The sequence below is a fragment of the Lathamus discolor genome, chromosome 6, assembly GCF_037157495.1.
Source record: "Lathamus discolor isolate bLatDis1 chromosome 6, bLatDis1.hap1, whole genome shotgun sequence".
NCBI lineage: Eukaryota > Metazoa > Chordata > Aves > Psittaciformes > Psittacidae > Lathamus > Lathamus discolor.
In genome coordinates, this window is record NC_088889.1 from 58,424,896 (window position 1) to 58,444,002 (window position 19,107).

Here is a 19,107-nt window from a genome sequence, read left to right on the forward strand (position 1 = left end):
TGTCTACTCAAGTCCGCAGGAAGGGTAAGGACTGCCACAAAAATTCTCCCAGCCAAACTGGGGCACCCCAAGTGTGGTTTTACACAGGGTTTCTACACCCATCAGACATTCAAGTACAGCACAATTTGACTGACCACTGGCATCCACACTACTGCTTACTAACCAGAGTAAAACTTCGCAAAGCAGCTACAGTTTTGCAGCGTTCTTGCTGTTTCTCTTGCAGTGTGGATCTGGGAACACCCTGCATGGGTTTGGTTCTTGTTGAACTAACAGAGACCTTCGATGCACAAAATAAAGCATAAGAAAAGCAAAGGTTTGCCCAGGTTTTATGCCAAGCCTGACTTCCAGGACACTCCTAACCTTCAGGAGGAGCTACTGCTCCTTTGTAGGAGGGTCACTGGCAGCAGTGCCTGCACCACTTGCACCCCACCTGCAGCCCTGGTTACTCACATAGTGCAGTGCTGACACTGAGCAGGGCTGCTGCCAGCTGCTGCAGTGATGCCAGAGTAGCAACTGTGGGTAAACTTGTACACCTGAGCTCTGCAGTCACGGTCCGACTGCACACGTTCAGCAATCCCTCATGTGTCCTGGGGGGGGGATGAAAGATCAGAGTGCAGAATACAATAAACCCCAAACCAGTTATCTCACAGCCTCACATAGAGGCCACTACACATGGGCCAGCCTGAGCTCGGCGAGCATGTCAGTGTGCAGAAGGATAATAGGGCTGACAGTCTGAAAGGGGATATAATTTTTTCTCCCCATGCTGACTCGGCTCATTACACGACAGGACCATTGTTCCATTACAAGCAAACATGCCCGGGAGGAAAAAAGAACCTTATTTTTCACCTTGGGAGCTACTTGGCACTTCCCCAGCTGACTAATAAAGACATACGACCGCATCATCATACTCCCAAAGGCAAGGGGGCCCAGAAGAAAGCAGCAGGACTGCCACAGAAACCAGGAGACCATTTTTAATACAAAAGCTCTGTGGAGGAGCAGCGCTGTGCCTGGAACACCAGCACATGCCCAGTCAGCGCTGGCTTACAGCAAGAAGGGTAAAGCTGCAAGAGCAGGTGAAGCATGACAACTCCCCCCGTCACTTGAGCTCCAGGGCTGCAGCCTGCCTTTTAATTCAGCAAATGAGCATTTTGTCGGAGCCCTACAATTTCACTTCTGCTGTGTGGTATAAATGCACCACCAGAACAGAAGAAAACCTGCCCAGTGCACAAGGGTGATGAATGGGATAAAGGCCCTAATTCCCATCTTCGTTTTTAATCCTAGGAAAGAGGGGGGCGGGGAGGAGCAGGAAATCATCTGCTCACATTACTCAGGATCCACGCTGGAACAGGGCTCGGTTTGGCTACTGCAGACCCCGTGGTTAATGTCTGGGACAGTCGCTCATGCGCAGCAGACCTGCCAGGGCATCGCTCCCTCCTGCGTGGGGTCTCGCTCGGTAGGGACACATTTCAGACAAGTTCCCAGCTGCTCACTGGGACAGGCCTGAGCATGAGCACTGCCCCTCACTCCAGAAAATCCCAAGGGACAGAACCACCTCCCTTGCTCCTTCCTGACTCCAGAGCAGCACACGCAGTTCTCTGCACAGGTGAGCATCACGGCTGATGTCAGGAAGAGCTGTGGCGCTTCATTCACAGCCTGTGTCACCTCTTCTCTTGATGAAAGGAAAGCAGCAGCAAAGCAGGAAGTGGGTCTGTGCTGTTTATTTTTTCCTCTCTCTGATTTCTCATCTTTCCTTAAAAGAAGTGATCTGTTAGCGGCTGCCGTTCCATGAGGAGAAGCAGCGATGCGCCAGGAAATGCAGAAGAAAGGACAGAGAGGTATAATTTAATAGTAACAGCAGCAGGCAAGAGTCCCAGAAAGAGCAGTTCACCCCAGCACGAAGAGAACACTCCAGAGTCAGTTTTCAGAGGGAAGACTGTGAAGAGCTCAAGGAAACAAGACCATAATAATTGTAGAAGAATAAGTTATTGTGTCCATCAGTGTGGGACACGCAAGCGTCAGCTCTAGCACACTCAGGCAACGGGAGTGCTTTGGAGACTAGTAAAGAGTCTTTTCTAGAAAGGCTTGATACAAAAATACAGAAGGATTTAGTGAGCTTCCTTATCGTCATTTGTAGCAAGACAAAGACTATGGATAGAGCTGGAGAAATCCTATACCATAGGAAGGCAGAATCAGGTTGAGATTCCCGAGAGAGGTGGCCCGTTTTGTACAGTAACTCTGCACCCACTGTCTGTGTTGACCAGAGGAAGGACCTCCTGGGCTGGGATACAGCCCCATCACACGCGCTTCAGGAGACAACCATTCCTGCGGCAGCTCTCCCTAATTACCCTCATGTTGCTCCAGCCTCCTTTCCCCCTGCCCGTCCTCTGCAGCGCAGGAGCTGGTGGCAGCAGGCACGGCATGGGGGCACTGGTGATGCTAGGTGAGGAATCAACATTGTGCAGCTTTGAATAGGAGACTGAACTGCATTTCTCTGTTGAGTTCTCTTCATGTACAGAGACACCAGGAGGACAGTAGTTTCAGGAACACAAAAAGCGCATGAGTCAAACCAAGAGATTAAAATGACAAGTCTTACAAGAGATCCCGCACCTTTATTTTTCCTGTTTTGAAGTGGCTGAAACACACTTCTAAAAACAAAATAAAAGCGCAGGATGAGTTGGTCAAGGAAACGCGGTTCACCTCCTAGCATCTTCTACTGTGTATTTCAGCGGCAGCCAACTCCTGGCTAGAAGCTAGTTGTGGCTGCTGGAGTGTGTAAGAACAGGTCCTGCCTCTAGACCTGGCAAGCCACGCTGGTAACTGTGTTGCACAGGGAAAATGGGCTGAGCCCCTTGCAGGTCCCGTGTGAGCCAGGGAAGAAGCAGCTGGTTCCATGTGCTGGCAAGGGATTTGGGACAGGTTGCCGAGGGGCAAGGGAGAAGCTGGCAGGCGACTTGCCAAGAACTGGGGAAGCGATAAGAGAATACACATGGGGGCTGGCATGGGGGACAGAAAGCCTGGCCTCCCCTGACCTCCGCATCATAGAACGGGCAGGAACAGCCCTTAAGGGATTTAACAGTGGCTGCTGTGCATTGAGCTGCCCTGCCCACAGGCAGGGGAAAACCGGGCGGATTGCCCCCAGCATTGCTCACCAGCTGGTTTCCTCCAGGACAAGACCCGTGCACAACTCAGTTGTTGCTGCTCACACGAGCACAGACACGGCCGCTGGGTCTTTCAGAGCCATCCATGGAGCTGAAGACACCAGGAAACTTTCCTCTCAAACAAAAGGACAGATTCACGTCTCTTTCTCTCCCAAAATACTGCTGGTATGGCTTTCCTCAGGAACTCTACCCGGGCAGGTGGGCAGAAAATGGTGTACACAGAGGGCAGGTGACATTTCTCCCAAGTGTGTATCCATACTAACCTCTGTTTATCTTGTGCAACAGGAAGATTATTCCAGCATAAGATTTCATAATGATTAATTCTAAGAAGCATTAATACATTAATGCTAGTTCTCACCTTCCCACATGTTGCTAGAGTTGAACTGCCAATATGTATTTTGACGTAAGCTGCACATACATTCAAAGTGCCAACCATAACTACATCATTCAGACTTCCCAAACCTCAGAGGATTCCACTTCCCCTCCTGTCCTGCAAAGGGCAGTTTGTGTGCTGAAGGCTTCCTCTTGCTGCTGGGGCATTCCACGCCGTAAATTTTACACTGAGATCATTAAAGATACAGAAGGGATCTTGTTAAGGCTAAAGCAGCACGAGTCATTCCACACTACACAAACACGGATTTTCTCGCTCCTTTTCAGCCTCTCCAGAAGCCTGACACCCACAGACCAAGGAGCAGCAGAGCCAGGCACGCACGAATGCTGCTGCTCAAGACAACTCGAGCTTCTAACGGCAAGAGGAAGAGGGCGCTGCTCTTCTTCACATCAGCCCTATGGCAGTCCAGCAGAAACTGCTAACAAGTAACAGAGAGCCTGTTGCTGCTCCCCGAAAGGCACGGGGCTGGTGGGATGAGATGCTGGCTCTGAGAGGTAGGCGAGGGCAGGGAGACCCTGGAGACAAAGCCTTGCAGCTGGGTTCCGCACTGAAAAAGGTCACATTTACAATCAGGCAATGCGGTTGGGATGCCCGGCTCATTCTAGTCGATGGAAGATGCTGTGCAACAGCTAGATTCAGTCTCTTCACGGACCCAGCTCAGAGCGCCTGGACAAAGCAGAGCTTGTCAACAAGCTGTAAAACCAGAGCTTCAGCAGCAACGACAGGGCACGCTGGGCTGAGCAGCGTGTTACTTTGATCCTCGTGAGGCATACGCGGATGGAAGCAGCAAAGAGAAGTGGAGAGCTGCTGTCGCACAAGTTTTAGCTGGAGAAGCCAGCCCACCAGGCTGCTCCACAACTTTGCTGTCCTGTTGGCTGCTTGAGATAGTTCACAGCCATCCCTGACAAAGCGGTTATGGACTCGCCACATTAAGGGAGCCATGAGATGCTTTGACTACCGTTAGCCACTGGACTAATGACACCTAAAAAGGAGAGTATCCAAGACATCGATAAAGTACCATTGCAAGAGTAGGAACAGCACCGAATTTGCTTCAGCAGAGATATGCCATTGTTTTCACAGCCCACATATTTGCTTTGCCTGGTCAGCAATTTTCTCACTTTCTTCAGCATAAGGGACAAAGGCTCTGCACAGCACCCATTACAGAGCCCCAGCTGTGCTAGCAGACAGCAATTTTTCAGCATTGTTTGGACACAAAGGAGTCCATTCTTAGTCTAAATACTCCACTATACAATCCAACAATATCCACCAACGCACTGAAGTACCTGCTTAAATACCTTGCTGAATACGGACTGCAAGCAAATGGCTCTCTGGGCAAAACTCTTCCTTCCCAGCATAGCAACAAGTCACTTCTTACTACACAAAACATCAGTATGCATGCAAAATTATATGGGATATTTGTTAGGGCAACAGTATGAAGCAAAGCTTTCCCAAAGCTTAATGTATCCATCACCCTGGGAAACTCAGGAGATCTGTGGTTGCTTTTAGATCTGTGTGGCTAATTAATTATAAGGCAGCTGGCCAAAAATTCTTCCTTGAGTCAACACCTTGAACATTAGTGGAGATGCAGCTGAGATACCTGCTACCCAGAATGACATCCATGCCTGGCGACGCTCGTGGAAGTAGTTTACTACCCTGATTCTAACTTGGCAGCAAGAAGTTTTAAATGTTTACCCATCAATTGCATGGAGCAATAGGCTGTCATTTTCCCCATCACACTTCCCTTTCAAACGAATACATTATCCTCAGAAACATCTGGTGCTGGGGGCAGGTGCTCACAACGGGCCGGGAAAAGGTCACATCACATTAATTTTCCACTGGGATATAAGAAGCGCCTCACTCTCTGTTAGCCAAGGTGGTTACGTGCAGGGTTGTGTTCCCCACAACCCCGTGTCTTTGTCATTGTGGAATGCACCCTGGCTCCAGGATCAATATTGAAGTGTCCAGGGTCAGCAAAGCACAGATACTTGAAAGCTCCCTGCCACAGGGGGGAACTCTTGGTCCTGAAAGGAGTTCCACAAACCTTTTAACAGCACTAAGCTTTCTCTTGCTCTCTAGCTAGAGAACTTTCCTCTGCCCAAGTCTAAATCTGCTGCAAAGGCATTCCAGATGCTTTGGAGCTTAGCAGTACTTTGGGAAAGGGAGGGGGAACTCCTTAGGCAAGCTCTGTGAAATTTACCTTCCAGAGAACATAAATCTCGAAACATACCTTGAAACTGAGGAAAAATAAATAAATAAGAGTTGAAGGATTGCTTTGTTTCTGGAACAGGAGTAGCACAGGTCGTGCTGAAGCAGTATTGCCTTTTGAAAGGTGCCAGTTTACATACATGGCATACCCAGTTTACCAGGTGATGATGACAAAGACGGCAGAGGAGCTCCAGTGATGAAATAAGTGAGTTCAACGGAACTGGAATTCCCCAGCTCTTCTGCAAAAGGCCTGAGAACAGGTGCTTGCTTCAACGCATGCCAGTGTGGGATTCACCACAGAACAACGTTCTTACCGTACCTTTCAAAAGACGGACTGTGCACCTCTTCTGCCTCTGTCAGCTGAAGGAGCATTCACACAGGGATTTCATCTGCAAACATTTCCACCTTCTTACAGAGCTCAGATCTAAGCTTTGCACCCCTCTCTCAGAGGACAGAAAGAGGGGGTAGGCTGCTCTGTACGGGTTCTTTATCAAGCCTGGAATTGCTCTGGTTTCCCAACAAACCAATGGTCAAGGAACTTACAATTCAAATGCTTTAAGTTAATACATATAAAATTCTGGAACTGAAAGCATTCAAATCCCGAGTTCATCAAATATATCTAAATATCTTTATTTTGGGATTTTAAATCAAAATCTGAGCCTCAGATATTTTACGGCTTCCATTTAAGATAAAAATATCATTTACACCAACATTAGAGAGGAGGTCACCACAGTGTTAGTCAAACACAGGATCTCCCACCTCTGTGGAGCTCTTATGTTTATTTTATGAAGCCAAGACTCCAACACTCTCAAGTGCTGCAAGTATAAGTGAGCTACCGTTGTATCCCCCTCCACACGGCACATACAAAACTGCAGCAACTCGTAACGGGTGAGGTTTAGTGAGCCATGTTACTGGATACTCTGCTAATATTTGCTAACACACGGAATCGTCAACAGTACTTCAATGTAACTCTCCTAACACAGGGGTTGTGTTTGCCGTGTTGTGGCTTGGTTAAACATCTCCACCTTCAAGTCTAGTCAACTGAAAGATACTTCAGCTCACGCTATGTCTGAAAAGGAAGCCAGCTGCCCCAGGAGAGCGGGAGCATGTGCACTGCGGCTATGAATGACGAGACACACGGTGCTATTGATAACTGGCGCTTTGAGGTGTTCCTGCCCTACCCTGGGTATAATTTACAGCAGGATCATCTGTCCAACCGCTGATCGGAGTCAAGCTGTGATCGAGCGGAGCAACCTCCCGTGAAATGAGGGAGGAAATCAGTAGCTGACTATACACACAATTTTATTTCCAAAGACAAATGCTCAGAGTCCGTTATTGACACCTCTTAGAACTGAGTCATGAGAAGGATGGGGTCAGGCAGAGTGCCAGAATCAATCACTCTTCTTAGAAGTAAACAACAGCAACTGAATTTAGACATTCACAGCCCATTTCCTCCAGCTTCCTTTGAGGTTTAGTCTGCCTGGAAACCAACAACTGGCAGCCGGCACATTTCCTTGCTTGTAATTCGGAAAAGGTTGATCGGAGGCAGCGCTTACAACCAATTGCTGCTAAACAAAGAAAATCTGAAGTGTGTATTTTGGCTAATGGTACCAATGCCCTTAGGAAAGCTGCCTGGAGCTCCTGTTACAGCTACCCAGACGGACACTTCACTCCTTGGTGCATATGTCCTACAGAGAGTTGCCAGTGGACGGGGAAATACTCCTTCAGAACCCACCAAAGCTGCTGAAGCCAGCCCAAGACAGCAAGATGATCTTCCGGGGTACATTCACACGTCTGGGCAGGAAGACAGAAGCACACCATGAACCATGGAGTTAACAAAGCTCCCAGGTTTCAGCCGACTGTTTTAGTCCTGCTGCTAAAGACCTAACCCAAAACCTATGGCTGTTTGTCAGCACGGGTTTAATAGGGCTTTTTCACTTCTTAGGGCCACATGCTGCCCTCTTGTGGGGAGCCCTGTGGATGGTGCCCCGCTACCTTGGCACAGCCCCGAGCTCTGCGGCACAGCCGGTATGAACAGGGCAGGTAACACAGGTTGATGCACTCTACCGACATCCCCAGGGACATATCAGCCACCACAGCCTGTGCCTCACTATCACAGATCCCCAGAGCCTCAAAAATCTCCTTATTTGAGCCTCTCCGCAATATGCCAGACAAGAAGGGATCCTGAGAGGTGTCTGAGGAAGGGCAAGGCTCTGGCATTTTCATCGAATCATAGAATAGTTAGGGTTGGAAAGGACCTCAAGATCATCTAGTTCCAACCCCCCTGCCATGGACAGGGCCATCTCACACTAAACCATCCCACACAAGGCTTCGTCCAACCTGGCCTTGAACACCGTGAGGGATGGAGCACTCACAACCTCCCTGGCCATGCAGGTGTGCCAGAGCATGTGCCCACAGCATCCCTGAGCCACAGCATCTTCTGCATCAAACTTTACTTCTCCATTACTGCATGCAGAATACACAGCCTTCTGGGGTAGAGCGCTATGGGCCTTTGTTACCAGCTCCAAGAGCAAATGGTCAGATTGGACATATGTCCTACGCACAGCTGGGACAGGTATTTGTAATGTGCTTATTTCAGCACTGCTGCATCAACCTCACACCACAGGCAGTGGCTTGAGGGACTTTCTGGACTAGCTGAGGAAGACAGCAATGCCTGCAGTGTTGAGTGTTCAGTTCCTAGAGCAAAGCTTCCTTCTTCCAGTGAATGAAGTTGCTGTTCTCAGCATGGATGAGCCTTTTCAGGGTTTTACTTTCGTAAGTTTGCTGAGAGAATTAGCACCTACGGGAGCCAGGGCGCGCCAGTTATGCTATGTAAGCCAGACAGGCCCCCTGAGCACTTTTCTGCCAGTCCTGTTTTTAGTAACTGCTGTTTCTCAGCTTTTCCACACAGCCCCTCACACCAGCACTACATCAGTAACAGCAACCTGGGGGCCACCCAAATGCACAAGCAGGGCTGTATCACAGGCAGGACTGTCTGCTGGACAGAGAGATGCTGAATTCTGTTTTCTGGAGTGCTTTCTTAATTTCCACATTAAACCCCATAAACATCACAATCTCCTCTCCTGCCCTAAGCTGCTATCCATGACTAGGTTTTACCCCAGACAGCACCTCCAGAAGCCAGCAGAGCTGTCATTTTACAACAGAGCTTTTAACTGGTGATGGGACACGTGTAGCTACAGGGCCTGATCACAGAGAGGGTGCAAGACAGAGGCTGCCACAGTGACTCGCAGCTCCTGACCTCTGGCTCCAAATCCAGAGCATACACACACACACACATACATATGTGTATTTAACATACCTCTACACCTCTCCATCTCCTGAACTTATTTCCAGATAGAGATTCTCCGTCCAACTCACATCAAGGCTCCTTGCTTAGTATTATTTTGTTCCATTTCTTCTAGCACAGCAAGCAGGAAAGAATGCACAAACAACATATTCATGCTACCACTGCTAGATTAGATTTGGGCAAAAATGACAAAGCGTTCTCTAAAGCTAGTCAGGCATAAACTTGCTTGGTACATAAGTGTTTCATGGATGTTTGTAGTGCTCTTGGTATAATATGAACAGTTGAACTACTAAACAACAAACTGCATCTCAAGTGACCACTTCAGAATGTTTCAGCTTCCCATGCATCTTTTTCTGTCCTTAAAACCATGAACCCTTTATTTCCTGATCCCATAATCATCACAGATAGGAAACTTCATGGCACATGATTAATATCCAGGTCTGAAAGCCTACATTGCCTACTGAATAAACTTCCCAGTGAAAAAAGGCTTTGGTTGCACTGGATCAAGTCAGTGTGAGGGTGTTTCCTTAAAGAATTTCAAATGTATAGACATGTTTGATATGTAAAAAAAGATTTCAAGGTCACATTTCTGACCTATTTCTTTTACTGTGTGCTGAACAGGCTATACTTCACAGACTTCAGAGAGCATTATTACTCTTCCAAATTTGTTTAATCAGAACAAAGCTATACTAACATTTGAACAAAGAGTTTTCTTTTTTTTTTTCTACACTTAAAGTGGTTTAATAAAATAGCTTAAAAAAAGCAACATGCAGAAAGTCACACATAATTTGCACTGACTCGGAGAGAAGCTAGATGAACTGACCTTTTGAGAGTGGACTCTGTCCCTTGAATACTCTAACTCCTTCTGGTCTTCCCACAGGTGCTATATCTGCATCACTGCTCACAGTGATGTTCTACAGTGACAACAGAATATATGTTGTGGAAAGCAGAGCTCCAGAACAGAGTGAAAACCTGCCTATGAGCAAAAGAACTGTTCAAACTAAATGGGCAGTAAAAAGCTATGTTGTAGAACAGGTTGGTTTCAGGGATGCATAGAAACACACCTACTTGTACCAGCCCTAAATTTGGTTTAAGTTCTCTAAGAAGTACTTGCTTGCTCCTCCAGCAGAAGCCTTCCACACAGTTTAAATGGAGCAGAATTAAAAGGAAGATAAGAAGTATATTTTAGTTGTGTCAGGTTTTACCTCCAGCATCTAATGCATTTACAGGATGTCATCTATATGCATGATAGAAAAAGCATTAGCATATAAGTTTATTTAATTCAGATATATTTGCAGGCCACTATCCTTGCATTCTGTTACCAAGGATTATTGTAATACCATTCCTTCCTGCTTACCCACATCAGACCTCTTCCAGTTCCTTGGATTTAAATAAGCTTCAAGCCTTGCTCTTTATATTCTGTTATTACTTATTTCTGTCATGTAAACACCCAAAGGTCCCAATCAGCATTTCAGCTCCCACTGCTCTGGAAGTTCACAAGACATTTCACACTGACATTCCCTGTCCTGGAGGGTATATGAGCGTTCATGTGTCCATCACTGCAATCTAACAGGTGTCAGTAGTTACAATGTCAGGAATAATATCTGAATAACACAGTTTTCTCCTGTGATTAGCCTGTAATCATCATACTTTTCTATGACCCCTGTATTTCTGTATGTCATTTACTTTGCTGTCTTTTGTGTATAAACCAATGTCAGCTTTCTACAGCTAACAGCTGAATTATACAGTTGTATCTTCCAAAAGTGCCCCCAAACGAACCCAGATGGCTACATTCAGTTTAATGCAAATCAGTCCTTGTCACTGTGATCAATGGAAGCTAAAGGTCAAACAAACATCTGAATAAATGAAGGAGAAAATATTGTGATTATTTTTCTAAAACTTTGGTAGATTGACTACAGTTCATAATCTCAACGTAAAGCACAGAAACAAATATAGAAAAACTATTAAAAATTATTGTAGATCCATTAATTTATCATTCCCTGTGACTTTTTTAATTCTAAGAAATTAAATCAGTGGATTTAATGAAAAGCTCTGACGAAACTGTGGTGTAACCTTAAAAACATTGTGGGAGTTTGTGCCTTAACACAGCTTTTCACCCTGTTTTGGTTTGGTTTCATTATGATTTGTAGTTTAATCAGGGGGGTTGGGAGGGTGTTTGCTTTTTCAAGTTTTCTAGGAAAAGATCAGATTAACATACCAACTAATAAAATACTTTGGAGTTACTTTGTGGAGCTCATTGTGCCTTCATAGTGCTGGTTACAACAGGCCAGTTGAGCCCAGCTCATCACACAGGAGAAATTTTTAGCATAACTATTAAAATTGGTACCAGGATAATTCTAGTATTACACTAACCAGAAATATGCGCACCACTAAACATACAAAGAACGGTATCTTTATGGGTATAGATGCAGGCTAATAATATATTACATGAAACAGTAAGCAGATGTTCCCAGGATGTTCTATCTGATGCGCAATAACTTGCTGCACAACCGTTCATTTTGACACGAAACTATTATTTAGGACAGCAAAGACAATTAAAAATATTACTCAAGGTTTTCATGCAACTAAAAATTCACTGGTTTATTTCTGTTATTAAAAGAAACAGTCTGAAACATTTTACATTAATTTACATTATGAAAAAAGATCCTTATGCTTATCTCACGTAGGTGACATTAAGTCACCCAGTTAACACTAATTCTTATCTCAAAAGTTAAATCTGGTTTTATAAGGTTAAACATTTTTTGAATCATTTGTTGCCAAAAAAATAACATCAATCTACAACCACACAGAAAGTAGAAATCAAAATTTCTACAGAGCCACTACCATCGCTATGAAGATACAATGCCAAGTGTTACAGCATTCTGCAACAGTTATCACTTCTCTCAACATTTAAGATGGCAAAAATTCCCTCTTCACTTCTTACTGCACACACAGGATCAACAGTAAAAGGGGAAATTTTGATTCATAATGTTAGATCAAGGGAAAGAGGAGCACTTCTGAATCATTTACTTTTTATGTAGAACACGAACAGGGCTGTGGAGCAAGGATTCTTCAAGAAAGAGCAGGTTTTTCTCCTCAGCCTGAAACTGTATGCCACACTTAGACAATGAAAATGTCCTGTGCACAAAGGGGGAATGGAGATGCAGTACTGAGACCCACTGTACAGACTGAAGGAAAGACACTGGTCCCAGAGCAGCTGGGCAGAGGTGGAACAGTGTGACTACAAGATGAGGTGCGGTGCAACAAACACAGAGTTCAAGTCAGTAAGTCATGCACAAAACAAGAAAGCCCAATTTCACAAATTAAAAATAAATGGATGTTTCACAGCTTCTGTTTTCTTGAAGCCTTGTTGAAACCAATCACTCTGATTTGTGCGTCATTCAGCAACATAAAACAGAAGTGTTCAGATCTGTAGCCTTCTTGGGAGGGAACACAGCAATAACTGGCTTGCTTCCCCGGGGCAGAGAGCACACAGACCACAGCAAACCCACTCTGCTGGGCTTGGCCCAGAAGCTGGCACAAAACAGTCCTCTCCTCCCAGTGCCCCACCAGCAGAACCCATGCACTCAGAGCAGAAATGCAGTGTCTCACCATTTCAAAGTGCTCCATTGCCACATAGAGACAGTTGGTGGGTCACTGCAATTCACTGACACACTGCATCTGGCACTAGAAGCCACAAAGAGCGGAGACATAAGGGCTGCTCAGCCAGAGGGAAACTATCTTGAAATACCTTCCTGAGATCTCACCACCACAATACGCTTCTCCACAGGCGTAGCAAGCTTTTCTCAACACCCTTCCTCTTGTTTCAACATCCCTCAGCCATTCCTCTCACCAATCGCACTGCCCCATACCTTCTTTTAGATAACCCCTGTCCTCCCTCCCCATAATGGCAGCAGGGACCTTGTCCAGGATGAAACACACCAGGCAGGAACACAAGGACTTGGGCTCCTCCCTTCTGTTCTACTAGTTCACCTCCTGCCTCCCTTCTTCTGCCCAAGCCATTTGCCCCCCTCTACTACAGGCTTGGCAGCCCTATCCCTGGAATGGGTGCTCACCACCCTGTCACACAAACCCGCAAGCAGCTCTCGAGCTGGAGCAGGAGCCCCAAAGCAGCCAGCTAGGACACAGCTCACCCTCTTGGCAGCAACACAAGACATTTCCCTTCTCCACCCACAGCATGGCAATTCTTTCAGGGCAGTAGCAAAAGAAACACAGCATCACATGAACCCCATCCCAAGGAACTCAGCTCCCCAGCTGTAGCCTGTGGCCACTGCCCCTTCCCATCACAGCATGATTAAGACGTGTCCTTACCACGTGACAGGTTGCACTGCCACACATGCCATAGAACAGGGCGACCACGCCACAATAGTTCAGCAAAGCTGCATTTGGTAATATTTGTTCACTCCAAACATTATAGGGAAGAGATTCGAACCCTGGCTCTTGCTGAGGATTTCATCTGTCGCAATGCGGGCAGAGAATTGTTCATGTAAAACAGTTAAATACCACATACTAATGCAATGAAACCCAGGGAGATCTGAAAGGGAGCATTTGTCCTGGCTACACTGTGAAGTTTCAGTACGTTTCCTAAGGGGGCACAGAGGGGAAGTTTGGTGCCCACTGGCACTGCCAGTGACTAAGGCAGAAGTCATAAGTCCATTTCCAAATAAGCAGGATTGCAGCCATCTGCCTTCAAGACAGAAGGCCCAGAAGGTACATTACACCAAGGAAATGGTTTGCATGGCCAGAGAACAGTATTGTAATGGAAGTGTGGACAGAAAAGCACTGAGACAATATTTTGATCAACGTAGCTCTCTCTACGGGCCCTTTCGGTATAGCCGCCTGTCACATAAGATGCAACCTGAGGAAAAGGACACAGAGCTTGGGAATCTTGAACAGCATTTTGCCAGAGATGGCTTTGTGGCCACAGTCTGGCTGAGGAATACCTTTTTACAGCTACTTCTCTCCAGCAAGACAAGAAAGCAGTCCTTCTGTGCTCCGCAAGGTCATTGCAAGGTGCTCAGACAAGATAAGGAATATAAGGACTGAGACTTATATAAGAACCTTATACAAGTTTAAACAGTGATGTACAAAAGTATAACCGATTCAAAGCCTGCATCTAAAATGGGGCTTGTGTGTTCACCTGCAGGTGCTCAGAGGACAGATTTTTATACTACTTGGAAAAGCCAATGCCTCATGTTGTCCCAGGCCTATGTACAAGGAGAGCATTGGGATTTAGCAAAGAATCTGTTCTGCTGTAACATCTGCAGCCAGCTCAAAACGGAAGTGTCCAGCAGGTCAGGGTCTATTTTCCATTACTTTGGTGCTCTGGTTTTATTCTGGTATCACTCTGTTTAAACCAACAGACCATCAGCATGAACATGGATGAATATGCTTTTATCCAGACCCAGAGCATTCAAGCTAATATTCAACTCTTGCTTATTCCTCCATTTGCCTCATACAATACATAGTTCAGAGAAAAATTGTACCTCGTGCAATTCTTGGACTCACCAGTTTGGACTAAAACTATTCCAATCTTAGCTCTGAACTTCCTTTGTAGCAAAAATTAAGAGAGACATTGATCTTGCTCTCACTTTCAGCAAGACCAAACATGAACACAACTTTGTTGAGGTAACATGCATTAATAGCAGCCCAGGAGTTCATCCCAAACCACACTACTTAGACTGTCCACATTAGCTTTTAGAGTTACTGATGAAGCAATAGGGCAGAGCTCTACAAACTTCTGCTTTGGCACCATTTAGTTACAGAAATGATGGACAGTCTCTAATTCAGAGACCCACGAAGCATCCTTGGTACCCAAAAGGTATTATCTGGAAAAGAATCAAAATCCTGTTCAACAAAATATTTATATTAGCTGAGAAAGCCAAACTCTGCCAAGAACGGAGCTGGCAAGCTTCCCTGGAGTTTCTCTGCCAGTGTGTAGAACACGGAAAGCAGCCCCACCTACCACAACCCCTCTGTGCATGCCCAGGGCTGGTTAGCTTTTTAAGTACAGTGCCAACTATTTGTAAGGCCTCAAAAATCTGGACACTTTTGAGCGCAGCAGCCGAATGAAGGATCTTGGGAACATCTCTCTTGACTCTTGGGCTGTGTACTTGAAGTAGTTCTGTGGATGTGCCAACACGTCAAACAGGGCTTTTATCAGTTTCTTGTCCTAGAAAAAGGAAAGCAGATTTTACAGTAATTCCACAGCAGAGTTAGGGTCGGGATTACCAAATCTTAATGACTGATTAATTCATAAAATATTACGGGCATTTTAATTTTCGAGTACTAATGTTTCTGAAGCTCAGAAACTACTTGAGCAAGGCTGACATTCAAGCCACAGCGAAGTCACTGGAGTTTCACATTTATTATTACCAGCACCAGGGTTACTTCCATCCAAATACTTCCAACAACAACAAGCAAACAAGCAAATAAACGAACAAAAAATAACGAACAAAACCCCAACTAACCAAACAAGCACAAACAAACACTGGATCTGATATCCAACACAAGAAAGGTTTACTTGGGAACTTGCCCATACAACTGTCACCTCATCAAGAAAGGAAATCCATAAAGAGGTTTCTTTTTTTGTCCAGGGAGGAAGAGCCCTTACTAATTTACAGGCTACAAGGAGCAGTACCAAGTGGTTCTCCAAGAGATAAATCTCATGCCCCTCAGTTTGCCCCACTCATTCCTTCAGGACAGCATATGTGACGCTTGAGGGGATATCTTCACCTTAGATTTCCCTTGCAGGTCTGATCCACCTGTATTTTCCCAAGCAAAGGGTCACCCCGCTGATTCACCCCACTTCCTTGAAGCGGCATGTGTCTAGTGCACCAAGGAACAGATCTGATGCAGAGCAGAAAGCAAATTCACTGGCATAAAAGTGTCATTTTCAATCAAAACCAGCATGTTTAGTGGAAGCAATATACCTTAAGTATTTCTTGATGATTTTCAGATGCATAAAGTCTGCCATCCCGAACAATGTCTTCTATTAGTTCTTGGTAATCCTCTATGGGGAATGTACACAAGAGAGTAATTTGCAGGTTCACTTTGGTTACACATGTAAGCCCTACCTCCAAAAGAACCAGTGCTACTTGACCCTCACATGAGTAGTTAGAAAATATTCCAAATGTTCTTCTGTAAATATGCTACAAATACCGTTTACTGCGAAAACAGCATACTCTGCTGAGCTGTTCAGCATCAGTCTGTCAAAAGCAAAAGAAATCATAGTGCACTTAGGACTGTAGTGCACATTGTAACCAAGCAGCCTGCTTCAAACCAACTGCATGGCAGAAACTTATCTGTAAGTACACACAACCTGGTGTTGGCTTTTTTCTTTTACAGTAAGAAGAGGAAAAAAAACCCACAAACAAACGGTAAGAAGAAACTTTCTTAAAAGGTTGATATATTGAATTATATATCCCCTGGTCAATCAAAACTTGAAATGCTTCAAAATGAGAGGTTTCCCCTAAAAAAATAATTATCCATTGTTGATGAAACCCTGCAGACCATGAGTCTGCAAGGATGAGTCCTTCACAATCAATCCAGTGTGAACACAAATGTGCATTATCATTTCCATATCGCTTTTGCTGAAGCGCAAAGCCTCAGCTCCAGTTTCACTTCTGGTGACTCTGACAAGGATAGAGTGAAACTCTTGCCCCTCAGGTTTCTTTTCAATATAGACATTTTAGTATCTGGTACTAGAATACAGATGGTAGCAACAACATGATAAATCTGAGGCACTTGGACTTTGCCCAATTCCTAACTGGGGGTGCACTGCAATCCAGAACTGGGAAGGCACAGAAATGCAGGTCAGAGCCCAGGATCCCAGCTCTTTGTTTAGGTCTGTGGAAGACTAGAAAAACAGTGAGACTTAAGACTGCAGTGCAAAACAGAATTCCTTAAATAAGAACAGCTACTGGAAGTAGTCTCATAGCAACACTGCTGAGAGCACTGGGTAACCCTGCTGCTTAGCCCACTAAGTAGTTCTGCACTGCTGCAGCTGCACTACTCCACCTTGGCTTAGCTGCTCACATCCGCTTACCGTCATATGTTACATAAGGAACTTGGAATCCTTTGGCACTGTTTCCTTCATTCGACTTGAACTGGATCCACAACTTCTTAGACCTAGAAGTGAAAGCTATAGGGCGCTCATAGGTTTGACAGGTTTCATACGTGGTTACAGAGTTGGAAGAAGCTTTCAAAGAAAACACACAATAGGCAGTTATCTGACAGTGCTTCATACTAATGCACAATAAGAAAATAGGTTAAGCTATCATAACAAATGCTTTCTGGTGTTAAGAAAACTTGAAATGTGGCATGCCATTACTGGACGGTCAGGGTTAAAGAATATTCTCCCTTTTCCTAAAAAAAAAAAAACCCAAACCAGCACACCAACAACAACAAAAAAGCCCACAATCTACGGTTTAAGGGATCTGCCTATACCAGAAACTGAAGCTGTTTATTCACACACCTGCCACCTGCAGGGACTAGCAAGCACCTCCCCTTTCCTAACCCAGGCTAGAATTGCTTAGCATAATTCATATCTAGACAGCTTGAACCATCCACCCCTTCCTAACAGTATTTCTCTCAGAGTTCACTGACTCATCATGGCCTTGCACCCTAGTTTTACCTGAACCTATGGAGCTATGTTACCAAATAGGATTTCTCAATTTGTCATTTAAAGACATTTCTACTCCTAAGTAGAGGTCAGCCAGGCTACATTTCATTTATATAAATAGCAATGCATGTAAGAAACCTGTGGTGCACACCAAGATAGATACCATATGCCTCAGTAGATATTTCAGACTTACAGCTTTTTCGCATCACCAGGTAGTCCCCACAGTCATCTTCTATTGGTAGAAATATTTCTGGAACCACAATCAGAATACGGCGCTTTGGTGGTGGGTTAATGTTCCAGGTGCACTCAGTGTTTGCAGGATAGTCCCCAGGATAGTTTGGTGATTCAATATATCCAGTGTAATCTCCCAGTTCACCTCCACACTGCCTATCTGAAAAAGCAATACAATATGCAAGACTAGGCAAAGCGAGGTCATCCTACAGCTCTCTCTACAATCACTGTCAGAAAACAGGACATGGGTGACAGACACAAAAACTTTTCTGTCTGCATCTGACGCAGGTACAGTTCCCTTCGCCAGCTTCATTTCACGCTGCTGCCTGCATCTACCTTTGTGTTTTAATCATCACTGAGACATAAAATACAGACCAGTCACGGTTAACACGGCAGGCGCTATCAACCAAGTCACAGCCAAGTGGCAAGGTATTTGTAAGAGGACAAAGAAATGGTATAGCAAGGATGCTCCACTTGCTTGTATCAGACAGAACATCTTTATAGAAGTATCAGCTGAAGTCTAATTGGAGTCTGAGGTGCTCTGCTCAGGCACCATGCCTGCAGCAGCATAAAACAGGGAGTATAGATGGCCCTTTCTCTGCACAGATCAGCGCTGCTGGCAGTAAGAGAGGGTGAACCCCAGTGCAGGATGTTTTTGCCTGTGCTTCCTAGCAGTCCGTGGCCACAAGGACACTACAGCACCGTAACAGTGATGTGCCGGTGTGACATGCCCAGGGAACAGATGCTTTAAGTGTGATATGCATCTGTGCGTGTATATAAGTGGCTCCAGAGGTTCTTCTGAGGAATCATTTCTCTGACCCCTGCTTTCCTTTTTTAATTTGCCCTCAGCTACCTGCACTACAGTTACCATAACCTGTAACAGTGGTTGTGTAATTGCCTCTTTCAAAGGTTGTTACTCAGAAGAAAACTAGAGCTATTAAATTTTTTGAGCCACCTTCCATTCCTTTTAATAGAAGGGAAAGAAATCAGAGTGCCAAGGCGACAAACTCTGTCTGCTATATCATGGGATAAAAGATTTAATAGTAAGATATAGAGTGGCCCAGCACCAACTGACAAGACACAATCAGCACTTACCTTAACAAGAATGATGGAACCAGTCTGCAGAAATGGTCTCTCATGGACCTCAGTAAGCCATGTGGGATGAGATGCA

General features: G+C 45.3%; 1 protein-coding gene across 4 annotated transcripts in view; it reads right to left on the minus strand.

The window, feature by feature from the left end:
* Positions 1-14,932: 14,932 nt before the first annotated feature.
* Positions 14,933-19,107, minus strand: part of SCUBE2 (signal peptide, CUB domain and EGF like domain containing 2) — a 39,557-nt gene continuing 35,382 nt past the window's right edge. For 3 of the 4 annotated variants that reach the window (XM_065682990.1, XM_065682992.1, XM_065682989.1), the window contains 4 exons: positions 17,899-18,096; positions 17,130-17,282; positions 16,015-16,094; positions 14,933-15,254 (listed from right to left, as the gene is read on the minus strand). In XM_065682990.1, coding sequence (XP_065539062.1) covers positions 15,102-15,254; positions 16,015-16,094; positions 17,130-17,282; positions 17,899-18,096 — 584 coding nt within the window. In that variant the 3' untranslated portion in view covers positions 14,933-15,101. The remainder of the gene's footprint in view (positions 15,255-16,014; positions 16,095-17,129; positions 17,283-17,898; positions 18,097-19,107) is intronic. The other variant, XM_065682991.1, reaches the window with a different exon arrangement.